Source organism: Stomoxys calcitrans, chromosome 4 (assembly GCF_963082655.1).
Source record: "Stomoxys calcitrans chromosome 4, idStoCalc2.1, whole genome shotgun sequence".
NCBI classification, from domain to species: domain Eukaryota; kingdom Metazoa; phylum Arthropoda; class Insecta; order Diptera; family Muscidae; genus Stomoxys; species Stomoxys calcitrans.
Window position 1 is genome coordinate 31,370,939 of NC_081555.1, and position 18,874 is coordinate 31,389,812.

General features: G+C 39.2%; 2 protein-coding genes across 2 annotated transcripts in view; one reads left to right on the top strand and one right to left on the bottom strand.

The window, feature by feature from the left end:
- The first annotated feature begins 270 nt into the window (after positions 1–270).
- Positions 271–4,814, top strand: LOC106083894 (transcription factor grauzone). Its single transcript, XM_013247189.2, has 5 exons — positions 271–432; positions 585–1,456; positions 1,526–1,723; positions 1,832–2,087; positions 2,170–4,814. Exons 1-5 carry the CDS (start codon positions 322–324, stop codon positions 2,644–2,646), a joined length of 1,914 nt encoding a protein of 637 aa, XP_013102643.2. The 5' UTR covers positions 271–321; the 3' UTR covers positions 2,647–4,814.
- A 589-nt stretch (positions 4,815–5,403) lies between these two features.
- The window catches only part of LOC106083919 (uncharacterized), a 33,527-nt gene continuing 20,056 nt past the window's right edge, over positions 5,404–18,874 (bottom strand). Inside the window, exon 4 of the mRNA XM_013247241.2 lies at positions 5,404–14,120. Within this exon, the coding sequence (XP_013102695.2) occupies positions 11,687–14,120 (2,434 nt within the window). The 3' untranslated portion in view covers positions 5,404–11,686. The remainder of the gene's footprint in view (positions 14,121–18,874) is intronic.

Sequence of the window (18,874 nt, forward strand, 5' to 3'; positions counted from 1 at the left end):
GAGATGACGCACTGCGGCACGCCATTCGGACTCGGCTATAGAAGAAACTCTTTATCATTCAGCTTAAACTTGAATCGGAGCGACTATCAAGTTAATATACCTATTTAACCGTGTTTTATTAAGTGAGAGACACATCCTAATTGTTCGACAAACTTGAATTGCTTGAAATGGTACTAAATCGGTAACGGGAGTACTTCGGTTCTCCTTGGCTGGAAAAAGTACTAAAGCACTGACTTTTCCATCCCTGATTGTTTGTTTTTATATGGCAAATGAGAAGGAAGTTAAGAAATTGGAAAATTTGGATTTTGAATTGATTTTCGAATGAAAATAATGATTTGCCGTTTGTGTTTGAAAGATTTGGAAGAGGTTTTCGATATCTTTGGCAATGAATTAAATATTTCCAGCATTATAGAAAAGCATTTTTGGTTTGAGGTAAGTTAATTAGTCTCATTAAAATGACAGAAGAGACAGATTCTGGGGAATAGGGATTTGGATAATAAAATTGAAACCTTTTATCGACATATTCTGTCATATCTTAGGAATAACAAAGAAATTAAAAGCCTAAATACATTTATCTTTTGCAGCCACGTCGGGATGATCCCATATCCACTGGTGTTTGCACTTCGTGTTGGAAGAAATTATGCCAATTTCATGAATTTTATGAAATGGTCGAAAGCGCTCATCGTCATATGACCGAAAGATTTCAGATAGTTAAGACAGAGCATGCAAAGGCAAAACGTTGCTCTATAGATGATGATCTTATGAACTTCAATTCCTTGCCTAAGCCTGAGCCAGACGATAATGACTTTGATAGGGAAGTGCCCTTCAACATGCTTATTGAGGATACTACAGATGAGCCAGTTGCAAAGGCGTTTGCCATTGCCCTCGGAGCGGAGGATTTACGCGACTTCAATGGTGACGACAATGATGATGGGGAAGGTGAAAAATTTGATTGTCACAATGATTTTTTATCATTTGATGGCGAAGCATTTATGAAAAATATTCTCACAAATAAATCACAAGATACCGTTAGCAAGAAAAAAGAAAAACCTGCCGGGAAAAAAATAATTTGTAGATCGACTAGAAACAGAAGCAAGCAAAGTAGCTTGGAATCATTGTCCTTGCAAAAAGATGAGAAAGGAAGCAATCTCAAGAAAGGTAGAGTTTCGAATATTAAATCCAATATTAGAAAAGGACAAAATTTACAAAATGGCACACAAGATCGGGCCGAATACAAAGCAAAAATGAAAGAAATAGATGATCAAATTAGCCAATACATGACCCTACATTGCGATGTATGCAATACAGACTGTAATAATTTTGCTGGTCTACGAATTCATATGCGCGAGAAACACGCTATTAAAAGGGGATACGCAAAATGTTGCAATAAAAAATTTTTGAAAAGGGCCCTTTTATTGGATCATATACGGCAGCATTTGGACCCGGAATGTTACAGGTAAATTTGTAAATTGCAGTTGCATAAGTTAAACCTTATACAAAACATATATTATTCCATATATTGTAGATGTGAAGAATGTAGCAAAACCTTTGCCGATCGACAGTCAATGCGAAACCATTTCCTAATTAAACACCAAAAGGAAGAGGACAAAAAATATGAATGTACGCAATGTTCCAAAAAATTTGTAAAGAAATATCTGTTGGAACAACATAAAATGTTTACGCATCGTGATCGGAGTACAACTTGTAAAACATGTAATAGAAGGTAATCAAAAAAAAAAAAACTTTATATAGAGCAAAAAGTTTTACTAGTCAGTCTTTCTTTCTCACCATATTATTTTAAACTTAATAAATATTTAATCAACTTTTTTAGATTTGATACCTTGGAAGCTTTGTTGGAGCATAATAAAGAGCACTGCAACTATGGCACAATGTGTGATATATGTGCCAAAGTAATACGAGGTACGGCTGCCTTTAAACGGCATCAACTGGAACATGAGGGTATTGTGTTTCCTAAGGTTCAATGTGATTTTTGCGGTTCATGGCACAAGGACAAGTATTCATTGAATAAACATAAAAAACGGCACATGGAATCCAAGCAACCTCATGTTTGCGACATTTGTCAAAAGGTACCTAGTGAACAACCTCCTAGACATGCATCAAACAATTTTCTAATTTTCATTATTCCTATTTTACATATTTTTTGATCAGATATCACCCAGCCGCAGTGCTATGCTTAGTCATAAACGTTACGTTCATGGCACCGAGAAATCATACGAGTGTGGTGTTTGTCGGAAAAGTTTTAAGAAACCACTATCATTGAGAGAACACATGACAACACATACAGGAGAGGTTTTATATAGATGTCCCCATTGTCCAAAAACCTTCAATTCCAATGCAAACATGCATTCTCATCGCAAGAAAGTCCATCCTCGTGAGTTTGAAGAAACTCGAAAACTTAGAAAACAAAATGCTCATCTAAGCTCAAGCCAACAGCCCATTCCACCTATATCGGTGTTAAGCAATGCAAACACAGACACACCGGCTTTGCTTATAATCGAGGCAGGTGACAATAATGAAACGCACAACGTTTTAATAACCACAGCCACTGTCGAAGAGGCATTCAGTGAAGAAGTAACAAATTTAACACACAAAGACAAAACTAATCCCATAATACTTTTTGGTTAGATAGGCGCATCAAATATTGTTTTCCCCTACACGGAAATGGTTGTTGTTGTAGCCACATTTGCATGTTGAGTTGGCGATACTCGTCAAACTGTTATAGGCTAGCAAGCTCGTTCCGGTCTGTACGATCGATCGCCGAGGGAACATGATGGCCATTGGTTATTTAAAGGCGCCAATATCTCGCCTTGTCGTATCGAGCATCATAGGCACTCATTATATGAGCACGAGCATGTGCCACGCGGCATCTCACTGAGACTCAGCACTCGATACCGCTGATTGTCCGAGAATGCATTTGCAGTTACTCCGTATGGAGCTTTATACTATCCGCAACCTGTGGACGCGCCCGGTAGTTCTTAGCTAAGCTTCTCGTGATTACGAAGAACACCACACAGATTAGAGCTCAAAGTTCCAGCCTGTGTGACGCTCATAGTTATGCCGTGCCGGGCCGGGGAAATGGTCAAAATGTTAGTTCAATGATTCGCTGATATTTATAGATTTGCTTTGTTGATTTAAGCCAAAGATTCGTTAAAAAAAAGCTGTAGAAGTTATTAAACACTTCGTAGAGAGAAAAACTCACATACGATTTCATTCAGGAATTGCTATGGCATCTTGATATGGGAATTTTGAGGAATGCTGTAATTTTTCAAATGTTACATTGCTGGCAATACTGTTTTTTCTCTTTTTGACTTTACCTGCTTTAAGCGGATAAACTTTGGCTTGTGCTCTGTTATAAGAAATTATGAAGCTGTTGTAGATCAGTAGTGCTCAAAACGAAAAACATTTTCATAATTTTCTCAATGAATGAAAGTTAATTTATCTGACAAAAAAATTTAAGTTTTTTAGAAGAAAATATAAAATTAAAAAAATGTTAATTTTTTCTTTCATATTTAGCGCTTAGCCAGAGAAAATTTCGATTATAAAATGAAAACACAAAAACGATGCGTACATCCATGCGCATGTTCATTCGCTGCTGTCTCAACAACGACTGAAGCTAACAAAATAAGAATACATGTAAATTGAGCATCAAGTCAGTGTAAAGGAAATTTTAGTTTTGTGCACCACTGTTGTAGATGATCGCTATCACTGCACCAAGGCGTATTAAATAGGTGGCCGCATCAGCAAACCTGTTGTAATTTGATATGTCAAATCATTTTGAAATAGATTCAACAAATAGAAGCGTCCCAAGTTCGGCCGGGCCGAATCTTCGGAACCCACCACCACGAATTCTGCTAAAAATTTATACAAAATAAATTTAGTTGAATTGCACAATTCTCCATTCTATAGAGACCGGTTTACATGGGAGCTATATCAGGTTATACACTGAATTGGACCGTACTTGGCATAACTGTTGAAAGTCATAACAAAACACTATATGTAAAATTTCAGCCAAATCGGATAAAAATTGCGCCTTGTAATTGCGTCTTCCAGGGGCTCAAGAAGTCAAATCGGGGGATTGGTTTATATGGGAGCTATATCAGGTTATAGACCAATTTGGACCGTACTTAACACAGTTGTAAGAAGTCATAAAAGAAAAAAGAACATTACGTGCAAAATTTCAGGGCTCAAGAAATCATATCGGGAGATCGGTTTATGTGGGAGCTATATCTAAATCTGATATGGCCCATTTGCAATTCCCAACGACCTTAATACAAAGTATCTGTGCAAAATTTCAAGCAGCTAGCTTTACGCGTTCGATCTCGATTTCGCGTTTCATGTCGACAGACGGAGTGACAGACTCAGAACGTGGAGACGATCAAGAATATATATGTAGTCTTAGACGAATATTTCGATGTATTACAAACGGAATGACTAGATTAGTATATCTCCTGTCTATGGTGGTGAGTACAAAAAGCGCTGAAAAACAAAGACAAATTTTACGGCTGTACAATGCCAGATGTTAGAATGAAGAAGATGAGGAGCCAATATGTATGACAATAATAGGAGCCGGGCGGGCTGAACCAAAACACCATGTGCAAAATTTCAAGGGATAAGAGAGAGATAAGCGTTGAACTAAGTGTAATTTTGTAAGGAACAGACAAAAATTGTGGATTCTACAGCTTTAAAAGAGCACATCGGATGGAAGATATATATGGGAGGTATATCTAAATCTGGACCGATTGTTTTCAAAATCAATAGCTATCGTCCTTGGACGAAAAAAGTGACTTACGCAAAATTTTTTTTTTGTGAAAATCGGACAACAAACGCGACCTGTATCTAGATTACAACCATACATGGACAGACAGACAGACGGATATATTAGCTAAATCGAATCACAGGAAGTGAATCTAAGCCGATCGGTATACTTATCAATGGGTCTACCTCCTCTCCTTCTTAGCGTTGCAAACAAATGCACAAATCTATAATACCCTGTACCACAGTGGTGGTGTAGGGCAAAAAAAAAAACAGAGGATCAATACCACAAGTATTTAATTGCATATTCTAACACGTATTGGGTTGCCCAAAAAGTAATTGCGGATTTTTTTAAAAGAAAGTAAATGCATTTTTAATAAGACTTAGAATGAACTTTAATCAGATATACTTTTTTTACTCTTTTTTTTCTAAAGCAAGCTATTACAGAGTCACAAGCTGTGAAAAAATTTGTCTACGCCGACTATATGAAAAATCCGCAATTACTTTTTGGGCAACCCAATACAACGGGGTTGCCATGATGGGTATTACTTACCATTTTCTTCAACTTTCTGCCTAGCAGTAGAAAAACTCCAACATGTATATGGATTTTGGTTTAAAATGGCTTACATATTTGTAATTATTTATTATAAGCTTTGCTTTATTTATACTTGTATTTGTGTTTATATGATGTGTTACTGTGTTTGTGGTTTTATTATTATTATTATTTAGATGATTATAGGTTTAATTTAAAGTATGCTAAATTACAATACAATAACACATACAAATGATATTTTAAAATATTTATTTCATTTTGACCAACGCAGGTCGTACAACAAAATGTGTCAATTATATCTCATTCTATATATGTACTTAACTTAATCATTTATTTAACATACATTTCTATTTGTAAATATATATATATATATATATGTGTATATATATATAGTTATTATGTATGTATTTATTTATTATAGCACACTGCTTATGTTGTAAACTATGAATTATGCTAGAAAACTACACTACAAACTACATTAGAACTACGCTTATTTTTCGCTCGTTCCATAATTAGTGGTGAGATTGAGAATAGAACCTTAATTATTTCTTTTCTGCCTATATATATATATCAAAATAGTACATAAATACATGTTTGTGTGAGATAAGTATACAACGACAAGGGGATTTCTAAACTTACTTAATTATTTACTTTATGCTTAATGTGTTTATTGTTTGTGTGTTACTTATTAGCAAATTTTTACATATACATATTACAAACATTTAGACGATAGAGACAATATTTTCGACAATGCGCTTAAACTCAATGGACCATTCTTCGGATGGGAAAGGAACTCCTAATGCAATAACTAAGGTTTTTTTTTTTCTCGCAAATATGCGAGGCAGCAAGTTGGCCAAAACAAAAAAATGTTGAGTTCTTATTTCACTCTGTTTTTTTTGTATGTATCTCCTTTGTATTATTTTTTAGATATATACATAAAATGGGTATTAAAAAAAATAAGAAATCAAAAGCTAATATATGAAAAGGAAGACAAATAGACTAAAAATAGTTAAAAAAAACTTGTATAAAATATAAAATGGTGTCTTTGATCAGATTTTGCATGATGAATGACAAACTAGACTTGCACTAATGTTACAGGGAAAACTATCACCTAAAATTCTCATAAATGATTAACATACTGGGATTTTAAAGTGATTCATTCATACTCTCGTTCTATACAAGTGTGGATTGAAACATGGACATTTTATGTTACATAAAACATATGGCAGTAAAATGAATTGTTTGATTTGATTCCAATACGGAATAGTATCCTCAAAATTAAATGCAAATTTTTGGCATGGAATACCAAAGTTTTTGTGGTTGTTAATGATGAAATCCATTGCTGTAATTTAACCTCAGAAAGGGTTTTGGGCAGCATTTTAATGACGCGACTAGAATTGAAAGTAGCGAACAAAAAAAAAACATTTTCCGTCAAACTCTATATCTCTCTTTCACTTTCTTCTCAAGTGTACACATAAAAAGAAAAATTAAAAACCCGTAAGGAAAGACAAAAGTCTACTATACGAGGGCGGTTTGGAAAGTTCTCTGCCCAGCACAAAAGGCGCGGTATAAACAGAAACAATTAAGAGCGTGCTAATTTCGACCGGGCCCAATATTATGTACCCTCCACCATGGATCGCATTTGGCGTGTTCAAAAAAAAATAATAAAAACTGTTATGCTATTGGAGCTATATCAAGTTATAGTCCGATTCGGACCATAAATGAATGCTAAACATTGTACAAGTCATTGTGTAATATTTCAGTTCATTCGGATAAGAATAGCGGCTCAAGAAGCAAGATCGGGAGATCGGTTTATATGGGAGCTTATCAAGCTATTGATCGATTCAGACCATATTGAACACGTATGTTGTAGGTCATGAGAGAAGCAGTTGTACAAAATTTCTGCAAAATCGGATGAGACTTGCGCCCTCTAGAGGCTCAAGAAGTCAATATCCCCGATCGGTTTATATGGCAGCTATATCAATTTATGTACTGATTTGCGCCATACCTAGCACAGTCATGGGAAGTCATAACGAAGCACCTCATGCAAAATTTCAGCCAAATGGGATGAGAATTCCGTTCTCTAGCGGCTAAAGAAGTCAAGATCCAAGATCGGTTTGTATGGCAGCTATATCAATTTATGTACCGATTCACGCCATACTTAGCACAGTCATTGGAAGTCATGCCAAATTTCAGCCAAATCGGATGAGAATTGCGCTCTCTAGCGGCTAAAGAAGTCAAGATCGGTTTATACGACATTTATACCAGATTATGAAACGATTTGAATCATACTTAACACAGTTGTTGACAGTGATACCAAAACACCATGTGCAAAATTTCAAGGAATAAGAGAGAGATAAGCGTTGAACTAAGTGTATTGAAGTTTCAGTAGATTAGGCTAAGAAGTTTTCTTTCATTGATAGGCTAAGAAGTTTCCGAACCGCCCTCGTATAATACTCTACACCTAATCTACACCTCTAAATTCGGGCAATATATAAATATATATGTATTGAGAGCTATATCTAAATCTGAACCGACTTTCAAACAGATGGTTTGAAAATTGTTATTACTACGGCCATATAAGTGCAAATCCGGCAATAAATATGTATGGGTGCTACGGCCATTTAGGTGCAAATCGGGCGATACATATATATGGGAGCTATATAAAAATCTGAACCGATTTTTACCAAAATAAAAAGCGTCTGTCCTTGGGCCAATAAAGTGATATGTGCAAAATTTCGTGGTGATTGGACAACAAACACGACCTGCACTTTGATAACAAAAATACATGGACTCACAGACGGACATGGCTCAATCAAATCAGAAAGTGATTCTGAGTCGATTGGTATACTTATCAATGGGTCTAGCTCTTCTCCTTCTTAGCATTGCAAAAAACTGCACAAACTTATAATACCCTGTACAACAGTAGTGGTGTAGGGTATTATAAGTTTTACATATGTTCTGTCACTTTCTGTATGCCCTTAGCTTCCCTTATGTACGTTAAATACGAATAGACCGCGTACTAATCGGCATGTATTGTACTTTTTTTTTGTAATAGACATGTGATTAGAGGGCGATCTATTCGTATTCGACGTATATAAGACAAGGCTTATGAATACAGAAAGTGACAACTCATATCATATGTCTTATCGTCTAATGGCAGCTTAAGCTTTCCCAGGGAGATATTATCCTTTTTCAAAGTTTGTTTAGAATAGGGGAAAAGGGATTTGGGAAAAAACTCCCAGTACATTGTTATTCAAAATAGGGCTGATAATATTGTCACATTGCCATTTGAAAATTTATGATAAATGCCACTGTTGCAAAAAAAATGGGAAAACAAGAGAGACATATGCAACCACTATATTTGTTGGAAGGCGTCGGCAGCAGCAATCATTCGGCTTTTAAATGTTAATAAAATCTTGATACAATAAAATCATTAATCCAAAGAGACTTTTATCTGTGAACTATGCCAAGTATCTCATTGTGCTTATTGCAAGTTTACTAAACAAGTGTTTTTGGCAAGTCATATATAATTTTCAATAAATTTTGATTATTTGAAATAACTTGGCTTGTCGTTGCTCAGGCAGAAATGTCAAAAATGTCAAAAATTTGTATAGTGAGAATTTTACCGTTTGGCACAGCAAAATGTTAATTTTTTCTCACCAGTGTCAAAAAACACTCCCTACACTATTTTTACATCTCAACATAGGAGATTGATACCGATTGGCACGCCATCTATGTGTGCAACTTCAACAAATTAATAAATAGAAATTTCATAAAACAAGCACATATAGTGTGATAGCAGCTTTAACTCTATAATTACAAAGGTTCGTTATTATTGTGAATAGCAGCAAGTTTCTGAAAGATGAAAAGTGCGTCTCTTTAACCAATGAACGTTTGTTTAAGTCGTGTGATCGTTTCTCTTACAAAATTGTTGCAAAATTTGACTTTATAGAGTATGTAAAATTTGACAAATTGGGATGTGTATATTGAAAACTGTTCATTTTACTACTTTAATTTGAGAAGACAAATTATGTGAATGTATGCTTTTCCGAAAAATGGAATGTTCCACTAAGGAATAGTGGCAAACTTCTCACATATCAATGAGTGTAGTCCGATTCAATGATAATGGGCGTCTTTCTTATAGACGAGTCCGAACGGCGTGCCGCAGTGCGAGAGAAGTTTTTACAAGGCATAGTACTTCAAAAATGTTGCCAGAGTAAAGAGAGGAAAACCACCGCTGAACATTTTTCTGATGGCCTCGCATGGATTCGAACCCAGGCGTTCAGCGTTATAGGCGGTCATGCTGACCTCTGCGCTACGGTGTTCTCCGAAAGATTTGTAATTGCTTTAAAGTGCGGTGTACGCTTTTCATTGATTAATTTCAGATTTTTAACCTTTTTATGTTGACAAAGCTAAGTGTTGCCATATGACAGTACTTGTATACATTTTGCCAAAGAATAAGGTGTCTATCCAAAAGCTTACTCACTCTCGAACGATTAAAACTTCCCGAAATTTTCACAGATACTTCTCCAACATCTTGTTTGATTGGGACTTTAAATGGTCCAAGTTTAGATATAGCTCCCATATGCACCAATCTACCGACTTGAATTCTTGAACAATCGGCCAATATGAACAATCGGCCAACATCTACGCAAAAATTGGACGGCAGAGGAATTTTTGGGCTCTCAAAATTTGACAGCAATTTGTCAAGCTTATATAGTTGTCGGTAATTATTTTATTTTTCTTCAAACAAAGCAGCTCTGCCGAAAAAACAAATTAAAAAATCAAACTTAAGCTGAGTATTCTGTTCAGCTTTTCAGGTAGAATGCTGTCAATCTACATATAAAAAACGTCGGCGAAACGTTGGCTGAAAACAGGCGGAAAAGTAGTACTCTGCCTATAGCGAGGAAAATGGCAAAAAAAAACTACTATAGTGGCAACACTTAAAACTATTGCCGGTATCTTTTTTCTTTGTTTTTTGGTTTCAGTGGTTCGTTTTTCTTTATTTATGTGAGAAAAAGTATATAAAGAAAACAATTAAGGGCAGATAAAGAAAAGTGTTTTGTTATAGAAGCAAAAACACTGTATGGCTGTCAAATTTGGCTCGCGAAACAATTGAAAATTTCAGCGGCTATTCCGAAAGCAGAAACCAACCCTTACAGCAAATAGAAAAGATTAAAAAAGAAAGATACACATATCGGAAGCTAAGACCGTCGAAACCCTGTTATTTGTTAAACGTATATTAAGTCATAGTTTCCTTCAGGGGAAAGGAAATAATGGATATTAAGAAAATGCAAAAAATGACTTTTAGATAATTCTCATCTATCTATATTCACAAGCGCCACCAAGTGGGAAGATACAATTCTTTGCCTATATATAATGTTTAAGGCCAAAATAGATGAGCGTTGAGCTTTGTTTTTGAGCGTTGCGTTAAAAATGCAACTCTGCAAACAAATGCCAAAAAGCAACGTGCAAAAATTTTACAATTATTTACTTTGACGTCTAAAAATACTACTTCACGTATGTCAACACAGAACGAAGCTCGAGTTCAATCGTTAAAGTTGAAAATTCATGAACTTTTGCGCGTCGTTATTTTGGGATTTGTTTGCAGAGTTGCATTTTTAATGCGCGCGCATAGAATGTAACCCCATCTTTAAAAGCGGTATTGTATGCAATACTTTTCCACTTCCTGGTGTAAATAATCGCAGACGATCTAATTAGTGTCCATAAGAAAGATAGATAATAGATAACGGATGTGCATAATGTCTACAAAATAAAGCTTTAGATTTGTACGCCCATATCTAGAGTTGATCAAAAATGTGTATCTAGAGATTGCTTATAGAACTCATGGTCTAGCCGGGTTTAAAATATGTCATGTCATGTGTGAAGTATGTATGTACAACTTTGTAAACAATAATGGGTATGGTCGTTGAACACAATAAATACAATTTTCAATATTCGTTATAATAGATAATCATTTTGCTCTCTCTCTCTCTCGCTCTCTCTGTATCAGAACAGACTTGTACAACAATAGGAAACATCAAAATAAAATAAAGATCTAATGTTTTTCTTAAGAAAATTCTTTCGAACAAAAACCGCCTAATATGACCTTTTTATAGTGTATGAACAACGCCTTGTAGCATGATGATATTTAGTAATTATTATACGTACATACTTAGTTAAAATTAAGGTTATAGGTTAGTACACACATATGTTATTTCCAACGAAGATTTGTTTTTCTCTATAACGTAAACGTATCTACGAATGTTGTCTATGTGTTAGTGTGTTATATGTACATCATATACTTATCTTGGATGATACACCGTTATAAAAAAATCATTTCAATTTTGAACAAATTTAACTGCGCTTTTTGGTAATGTTTTTCTTAACGCCATCGACTTTCTTATTACCCTTTGCAATGGCCAAGAGGGTAACCAGTTTCTTATGGGAATCACCCACTATCCATCCATGTTTTTGATATTGCTCTCCATTGCCCGTTTCAAAGTTGTCTGTGTTTACATTCACATTTGCATTGCCCTTGTTATTGTTGTTGTTATTGATTCGTCCAAACTCCTCATCACTTGACGATGACCAGTAATACAGTTTTTCGGTTGCAGGTCGCTTTCTTCTTGGAGGTGATTGATTGGCTTGATTTTTTCGTTTATTCTTTGGCTGTGCTTTTTGAGCCTTTACAATGTCGGCGGTTGTGGCCGTAACATTAACCGCCGGCGTCCTTTTGCGGGTGGATTGTGATGATGATGGCACTGCTGACGATTTTGCTACTTTCAGATTTGCTGTAGATGTTACGGTGGGAGCAGAAATGCCAACTGCTTTCGATTGCCTGGCTTTAGAGGCAGCCGTTTTCTTTTTTGCTTGTTTTTGTTTAAGTTCCGATATTAAATAATCATCTTCGATATCATCAGCCGAGTCATTGTTATTGTCCTCATCATCAAGTTTGGATTTTTTTGTTTTCGATTTAGGTTCTTTTGAAGGCGGCTTAACGGGTGCTTTGGCCTTTTCTGTTTGCTTGCCTTTCGATTTTGTAGCTTTGCTTGGAACACTTTTAGATTTGGTATTTTCTGCTACTGTGTCGATTTTTTCAGGTAACTTGGTTCCTGCTACTGTTCCTCTCGCCACGGCCGACGTAGTAACAACAGTATTTTCCTTTTTATTGGTCGTGTTGGCTTTTTTCGATTTTGCTGGTCTTCTTTCCACACTACCTTGTTGCTCATCCACCGGACGCTCCGTTGTCACATTTGTTTTTCTTGTATTTCTACGCTTAGAGTCCTTAGTACTGGATGTAACATCTGGTATATCTTTTTCTTTGCCCATTTCACTATTGTTGGATGAAATATTGACACTGCTTTTGCGCTTCTTTCGCTTTTCCTTTTCTTCCTTTTCTTCGATTAAAGCAATGATGTCTTTAGTGGAGAGGAACTCTTCGTACTCATCCGAACTCCACATTTCAATTAATTTTTTGGGACGATTTGTAGCACATCGACGTTTCGACTTGCGCTGACCCTCATCGATTAACTTTTTAATTTCGTCCGGACTCATACCAAGTTCGGTTTGTAATTTGGAAATATCCTTAGGAGTTTTTCCAGCACTCTTAGCTTTGGGACGAGATTCGCGGGCTTTGTTCTTGCGAGTATTTGTCGGAGGTGTTGCAGTTGTTGAACTTACTACAGCCGGTGGTGAAGCGGCCGGAGCTATATGTTTTGTAATATCTCTTTGGTGGGGTTTGGCATTAAGCCGACTGCTTCCCACCACCATAATGCCCCTATCGTTGGCACTCATATTGCCAATTCGTTCGCTTACATTACCTTCGACTCCCGAGTTTCCTCTTAATTCATCGAACAGTTGATTCAAATCGGCCTTGGGCGTAGGAGCTTGGTCCTTCTGTACTCCAACACTTTTTACCTTAACCGCTGGTGCGATATTATTCTTTACAGCAGCTTTGGTGCTGACATTCTTGAAGATTCTTCCCATTATAAGCGATTTGTTTTCAAAGGTCTTCGCAGTGGCGCGACTTGATTCTGAACTAGACTCAGACGAATTATTTTTCGGAATCTTTTCGTTACATTCGCGTACACTCGCTTCTTCGTCGCAGCTTAATGAGCCGAAATCATAGTCATCTCTATCCGAGAAGCTGCCGGTGGACACACTATTGTTATCTTCTGTAAGCAAATGGACTGGCGGTGCCTTGGGTTTCTGAAAGGTTATGGTCTCCTTTTCCTCTAGTCCAATATTTTTGAATGGCCGATCCGGAATAACAATTTTGTTGCAATTGGCGGGTTTTTGGTGCTCCTCGACAGCAGCCTTTATAATAGACGAATGCATAATAGTTTTAGAGGACGTTGAACTACGTGTCTCATTATTTTTTGTTCTTTCATTTCTTGGTGCTAATGGAATATTGGACTCTTTCGGATTGTCGACTACTAGCAACGAGGGATAGTCTGCCCCTACCACCCCTTTCATACGCAGAGGAACATCCATGGCTGCCGTGTCCACTTTCGAAGTACAGGGTGCTGCTGGTACCAGCGGCCGAGTTGGAGTATTGCTATTCTGAATGGGTGAGAAACTGTGCGAGTTAGGTTTGTCTTCATTGCCCAAGGCAATTTCAGCCAGCTCAGTTAATTTACAAATTGTTCGGGACTTCGATTCCTGTTGGTGTATCAGATCTAAATTAACGTCATAGCCTTTCATGGCAGCTTTGGTCTTGAAGCGGGATGTTGTATTGGTCACAGCAGAAAGGTGGGATATTGCAGAATAAGTAGGAGATCTCGCGTTCCTAAAACACAGAATTATTTATAAAAGATTTTCATTAGGTTTAAGGTTTTAAGACGGATCTCAAAAAAAATTAAATCATATTATCTATATATCCATCCATCGTTTTATGGGCCTTGTTTCAAGAATCATCAGTCGCATCTCTACCACAGACTCTATTTCAACTGGAACGAATAGGAGATTTAATGTCTTACGGAGATGTGGAGTTTGTGTGGAGGCTAAGGAGAATATAAAACCATCAAACACATCGCCCTTGCAACAGGGAGATGGATTTCAAAAACGTTTATAAGTCCCCGCACTGCTGAAGAGCAGGAACAGAGAGCATGTGTTCCCCTGTCTAAACCGGCTAAATACTCGTACTATGGAAGCGGGGAAATCACTAACATCTCCCAGAACACAGGGATATGAGTATTTCTAAAGAATTTTTTCGCTTTAGGAAAAAAATTGAATCCGTTTCTGTTGTCTGGATTTGCTTGAGTCATTCAATCTGTGAGGACTTGAAAGAGCTAGTTCAGTTAACCCTCACGTACCTTTGGTAGCACATTATACCTTAGTCACATTAAATCCTCCCCAAGGAAGCGCTGCATCTTTCGTCTGCTTGATTCTGTTGAGTACTCAGATCCAGGAACTCTACGACTAAGATGAGGTGCGTCCAGAGGGATCTGGGTCTGAGACGTGTGTCGTGTGGGCCCTGGTCGCAATCGGAAACATCCACCACTTGGGCATCAATCCTTGCTCTGTAGGAGTAAAGGCGGATGCATCTACCGGAACGTTATTGAGCCAGAACTACTCTGGTTTCCCGGGGGAGGTCAATTTCTTCAGGTGCAACGGGAGGCGGTCGTTCTCCACCCGGTAGCTATTTACCGTTCACCCGGTAACTACTTATCGCATCTGCTACCGTGTCTACATGAATGTTGTCTAGAGATACTCTCTTGTAGCGCTGAACCTCACGCTCTAGATCATGTAAAGCTACCTTACGACCTCCGGGCGGTGGAAAAACTATCCACAAAATGATTATTTGGATAGTCTCTGCGATAATAGCCCAAAAGGTATCGCTTAGACAGCATGTAGTTATGTCTTCGCATCTTTGTCTCCTGATGGAGGTGGTCCACATAAGAACTGAATAGACAGCCCGTCGCAGTTCGAAGGGCGACATTCTGACAGATCTGAATATTATTCCACTGCGTGTCACAGAGCTGACGAGACCACAATTGCTTTGTACGTGGTCAATAAGGTTTCTTTTTTTTGTATCCACATTTTTATGTGGAGGTTGCGATCCTCGTCAAGCTTCTGTAGGTGAGCACGCTCGTTCCGGTCCAAAGAACCGATCGCCGTGGGAACAGTATGGCCATTGGTTATTTAAAGGCGCCAATAACTCGCCTTTTCATATTGAGCATCATAGGCACTCAGTATTTGTGCAAGAGCTGGTGCCGCCCGGCCTTTCACTGGAACCCTCAGCCCAATACCGCTGATTGTCCGCGACTGCCATTGCAACTACTCCGTATGAAGCATTCAACTATCCGAAACCTGTGGACACGCCCTGTAGCTCGCAGTTAAGCTTCTCGTGACAGCAATGAACACCACACAGATTGGACCTCAATGTTCCAGCCTTTGTGGTGCTCACAACTATACTGTGCCGACAGGTTTCTTTTCCAGCATCCCAAGTGCTTGAGGACCATGTGGGGAGAATGTGTTAGAGCTATCAAATGTGACGCCAAGTATTTTGGAACACTTGATGGTCGGAATTATTTCTCCATCGACCGTCACTTTAAGCTCAGTATTCACCTCACTGGTATTTCTTGCAGCGAAATTAGAGACAAGTTCGTTGAAGTTGACGTTTATCCTATCGCAGATGTCATTAATTGGTGGGTGGCCTGATGCCATGATCGTACAATCGTCCACATATGATCATTCCTATGCCGCCTGGTGGTGGAATGGAGGACAGTTAGAGGTTTAAACAGTGCCGGAGATATTACCCCGCCTTGTGGAACTCCATGTTTCACTCTGCAGTGCTTCGACTTGTTATCCCTAAATTACGCAGATGACTGGCGAGCATACATATAATTCGCGACCCAGCGTTTCAGGCTTGGCTGGATGGACGTTTTGACGATGTTCTCAAAGAGTTTGGCATGGTTGATCGTGTCGAATGCCTTTGATAGGTCCAGTTCCACGAGGACCGTCCTATCACATGACCTGGGCTGATTAAAGCCACGGCAAATGTGTGGTGATGACATGCAAAGCAGTTGTGCTATGCAGTCTTCGAAATCTTTGTTGATGCTTGGCGAATGGAAATTCTCCAAGGAGGCTCGGGAGGAGTAGTGCCTCAAAGCACTCAACTCTAGGTAGATACAGATTCTTCAGCATCAGTGTAGAGATTCCGTCGTACAAGGCCCAACGCCTTGTATGATTTGGGGCCACAGATGACATTCATAACTTCGCCCACGATAAATTGTGATGGCTGTCCATCGGCTTGGAGACCACGAATTAGACGAATGGCCCTGTCATTCTCGGGATGCACAATAAATTGACAAGCTGGCGCATCTCTTCGGATCAGTTACAGTTACATCACCAAAAGTGACTGAGGTCCTGTCATCCCGTTTACCGCTTGGCTAAACCGATACCTACGTTACATTGCTCCAAGTGTTCCAGCCACAAATTCCGCTAATGTGCATTGACTATTTTGTTTATTTCCAGATTCAGCTCGGTGATTTTGCGGTTAGTGGGGTCCTTACAAAGAATCCCATCACGCTTCTCTGTGAGAACCACTACCTGTGCCGGGAAATTGGGCCGCACTTGGGGTATTCGAACGGCTGGTAGAAAGCGCGCCACCGTAGCGGTGAGGTTAGCATGTCCGCCTATGACGCTAAATGCCTGGGTTCGAATCCTGGCGAGACCATCAGAAAAAATTTTGAGCGGTGATTTTCCCTTCCTAATGCTGGCAACATTTTTGAGGTACTAGCCATTTAAAATTTCTCTCCAAAGGGGTGTCGCACTGCGGCACGCCGTTCGGACTCGGCTATAAAAAGGAGGCCCCTTACAATTGAGCTTAAACTTGAATCGGACTGCACTCATTGATAATTGAGAAGTTTGCCCCTGTTCCTTAGTGGAATGTTCATGGGCAAAATTTGCAAAATTTTGGTATAAAGCGCGCGGCTGCTGCGTTAATGATGTCTCGGAATTTAGTCTCAGCAACTAGCACATTCGAGGATGGTGTCAGTTCATTGAAACGGTGATTGGTGTACTCTTTAAAGCCGACCCAATCGGCCTTCTTCTGATTGATAAACGTCCGGCGCTCAGAGGTTTTAGAGTCGGGTGGTCGCTCGATGGTGAGAATTAGGCGGAGGTTGTCTGATCCCAAAAAAATGACGATGCGTCACTCAGACTCAGGGGATGCAATGAGTATGTCTGGCGAGCTGCTACACCTCCTCGTAATCCTAGTGGGGGCATCCTCATTCCCAGTGCAAAACGTGGAGATCTGCTCTGCCAAAACTGTGCCCTCTGGTCGTTACCTAGGGGAGAATGCCATGAAACGTAATGCGCATTAAAGTTTCCTAATCCAATCGGCCTTCTTCTGATTGATAAACGTCCGGTGCTCAGAGGTTTTGAAGTCGGGTGGTCGCTCGATGGTGAGAATTAGGCGCAGGTTGTCTGATCCCAAAGAAATGACGACGCGTCACTCAAGAGATCAGGGGATGCAATGAGTATGTCTGGCGAGCTGCCACACCTCCTCGTAATCCTAGTGGGGGCATCCTCATTCCCAGTGCAAAACGTGGAGATTTTAATCTGCTCTGCCAAAACTGTGCCCCTCTGGTCGTTACCTAGGGGAGAATGCTATGAAACGTAATGCGTATTAAGGTTTCCTAATCCAATCGGCCTTCTTCTGATTGATAAACGTCCGGCGCTCAGAGGTTTTGAAGTCGGGTGGTCGCTCGATGATGAGAATTAGGCGCAGGTTGTCTGATCCCAAAGAAATGACGATGCGTCATTCAAGAGATCAGGGGATGCAATGAGTATGTCTGGCGAGCTGCCACACCTCCTCGTAATCCTAGTGGGGGCATCCTCATTCCCAGTGCAAAACGTGGAGATTTTAATCTGCTCTGCCAAAACTGTGCCCCTCTGGTCGTTACCTAGGGGAGAATGCCATGAAACGTAATGCGCATTAGGTTTCCTATAACCAGACGATTGTGGCCACACAGTAGCACACTTATGTCGGGCTTGTACGCTTGGCCATTAACTGGGTCACAACTAACAATCGGCGATATGTACACATTGTATAGCACCATCTCGGCAGTACCGGACTTGATTGTTATCCCCATACACTCCATTGTGGGGTCACTGGCGCCAGGCGCAGGCGAGATGGGTCTATTCTGCACGGAATGGGGTAACACGAAGGCCAATTCAACCACCATTCCTTATGTAACTCATTATATACATGACAACTGTGCAAGCTGCAGGTGTTAGTGATCTTTGTCTCCTGGTACCGCCGCATCCAATATGTTTTTCCGACTCATAAAAACTACTATCTCTCAATTGCAAAAAATGTACACTTCCCGGCAATGGCCTGGCAATATTGGGGCTGGGATGCTGTTGTTGCGTATATTGCCGCACGGGAGATGTTGAGTGGGGGGGGGGGGGTCACATAGTCCGACGACGAGGACGCCGACGCAATCCCATTGCAGCCGGATGTACGTACCGGATAGAACTGTTCCCACACCACCTTTAAACATATTCAGTGTGAATACACGTTAGGCCTACCGG